This window comes from Symsagittifera roscoffensis, chromosome 1 (assembly GCF_963678635.1).
Source record: "Symsagittifera roscoffensis chromosome 1, txSymRosc1.1, whole genome shotgun sequence".
Lineage (NCBI taxonomy): Eukaryota > Metazoa > Xenacoelomorpha > Acoela > Convolutidae > Symsagittifera > Symsagittifera roscoffensis.
Genome location: NC_087062.1, coordinates 87,926,072 through 87,928,009, shown reverse-complemented (window position 1 = coordinate 87,928,009; position 1,938 = coordinate 87,926,072). Strand labels below are relative to the sequence as shown.

At 40.7% G+C, this 1,938-nt stretch overlaps 1 protein-coding gene across 1 annotated transcript; it reads right to left on the bottom strand.

Annotated features, from left to right (window-relative positions):
- Positions 1–487: 487 nt before the first annotated feature.
- On the bottom strand, positions 488–1,360 carry LOC134840481 (uncharacterized). The gene has a single exon (XM_063856314.1). It carries the CDS (start codon positions 1,358–1,360, stop codon positions 488–490), a length of 873 nt encoding a protein of 290 aa, XP_063712384.1.
- Between the last annotated feature and the right edge of the window lie 578 nt (positions 1,361–1,938).

Sequence of the window (1,938 nt, the reverse complement as noted above, 5' to 3'; positions counted from 1 at the left end):
TGGTAGTGGCACCGGTAGTACCCCCGTGACCCCCAAACTTATTTTCAGGTCCCGGTTGCTTGTTTGGGTCCGTATGGATGTGAAGTGACGAGTGATGACCCTTTCGACAGGTTTAGCACGTTGACTTCGACTTGCACTCATGATTTTGGTGTCCAAGGGACAGGCAATTGAAGCATAATCGCTTTGATTTGGCTTCTTGTCTTCTATTGGAAGTAGACATTTCCTGAAATTTTGTGCATTGATACACGTGGTGATCACCACTGCAGCATGGGCAGATGATCGTCTTAGCAGAGTTCGTGTGGTATGTCTGTACCTTGTCATCTTTCTTAGAGTTTCCAGATTGGTCTGAATTTTCTTGATGATTTTTTCTATGAATTGAAGATAACTGGAGGTCCTTCGTAGCTTCTAGGGCGCGAGATCGTTCCTCCAAGAACTTCGTCATCTGTTTGATTTTTGGCACGTCACTTCCCGCGCAGGAAAGTCCCCATTATCTTCTAGTTTCAGGATCTAATTTCTTGGCCAAAACGTGAACCCAGATCAAAGCGCTTTGATCAATTTTTAGTCCAAGTCCTGTCAGTGCCATCGTGTTTTCCGTGTAGGTGATAATGAAGCGACGTATTGCAGCGGATGACTCATGCTTCATTGGAGTGAATTTAAAAATTGCTTCCAAGTGAGCGTGTGAGATCATCTTGACATCAGCATATCGATCCTTTAGAAGTTCCCTTGCGACTGAGTAGTTCGCGTTTGTAGTAGGCAAGTGGGATAGCAAACGAAACGGTTCATCCTTGAGGGCACCCTTTAGGTATTGCAGTTTCTGAACATCAGACAGCGATGCATTTGAGTGAACTGCTCCATCAAAGGAATCTAAGAAAGGTAGCCATTGATCATACCTTCCGCTAAATGTTGGCGAATTCAGTTTCGGCAACTTCAGGCAAGTATCTTGGTTTCGGCCAGCACCACGTTGGGAAGTGGATTTGTAGGATCCTGTTCCGCTTGCGCTGTCGTCATCTTTGACCGATTCAGTTGAATATTTTCCTCGGTCATCTAACATAGTTGTGATCACTTCCATGAAACAATCTACTTGAAGGTAGATTTTCTCAGCTTCTTCCAATTCAACTTCAAGTGCATCTTCATCATCGCTTAGAACATTTGAAATTTGCTGATTAAGCTCTTCCAAATCTTTTTTATTTCGTTCGCTCATCGTGAGATTGGCCTTGAGAGTTCCAATTTCCTTGTAGGTTAGAGCAGATGCCTCTTTGTTGAAGATTGCTGAGACGGCATTTTCCGATCGGGTAATGACACCGATATTAGCACTTCTTGATCGCTTCAAAGCAGGAATAGTGAGCGTCACGTTGCTCATGTCACTTGCAGGTGATGAAATTTTTAACTTTCCGCTTTGTTTCTAATCTTTGGCTCGTTCGTGAGTCGCGTTGCACCAAAAATGTTGTGCAGCAAAAGTTGGGAAACGAAAAATCACCAATCCGACTGAAACAAACTAATGATTCGCAAAGAGTGTAAATTATTTCATGAGTTATAGATAAAAGTCAATTGATTTTTGAGTAAATCAGTTCAATCGTAGATTTAGTTCAAGTAGAAAGCTGAGATGTCTTTTTTAGGCTTCAACACGAGTTGTCAGGCTAAAATTTTTTTAAATGAAGCTTCTGCTATTATATGGCCATTAATCCAAACTGTTTAACTAGTTTTTTGCTTCATACTTTGCGCTGTCCTGAAACACAATGAGTAGATTCATTAAGGAAAACCGAAGTGGTTTTCTTCGGAAGTTTTTTCATTAAGGAAAACCGATTTCTTAGGGACAAGAGTCGTACAGAAAATAAACAGTAGAATTTTCGCTATCTAAGGTAGTGTATTGAAAGTCAATTAGAATTATAACAAAAAACATAACTTTTTGTATGTGCCTACAAATCTTCTATAATTTTT

Bases quoted from the DNA above. Each gene is read 5' to 3' on its own strand.
- LOC134840481 (XM_063856314.1), bottom strand. From the start codon at position 1,360: ATGAGCAACGTGACGCTCACTATTCCTGCTTTGAAGCGATCAAGAAGT.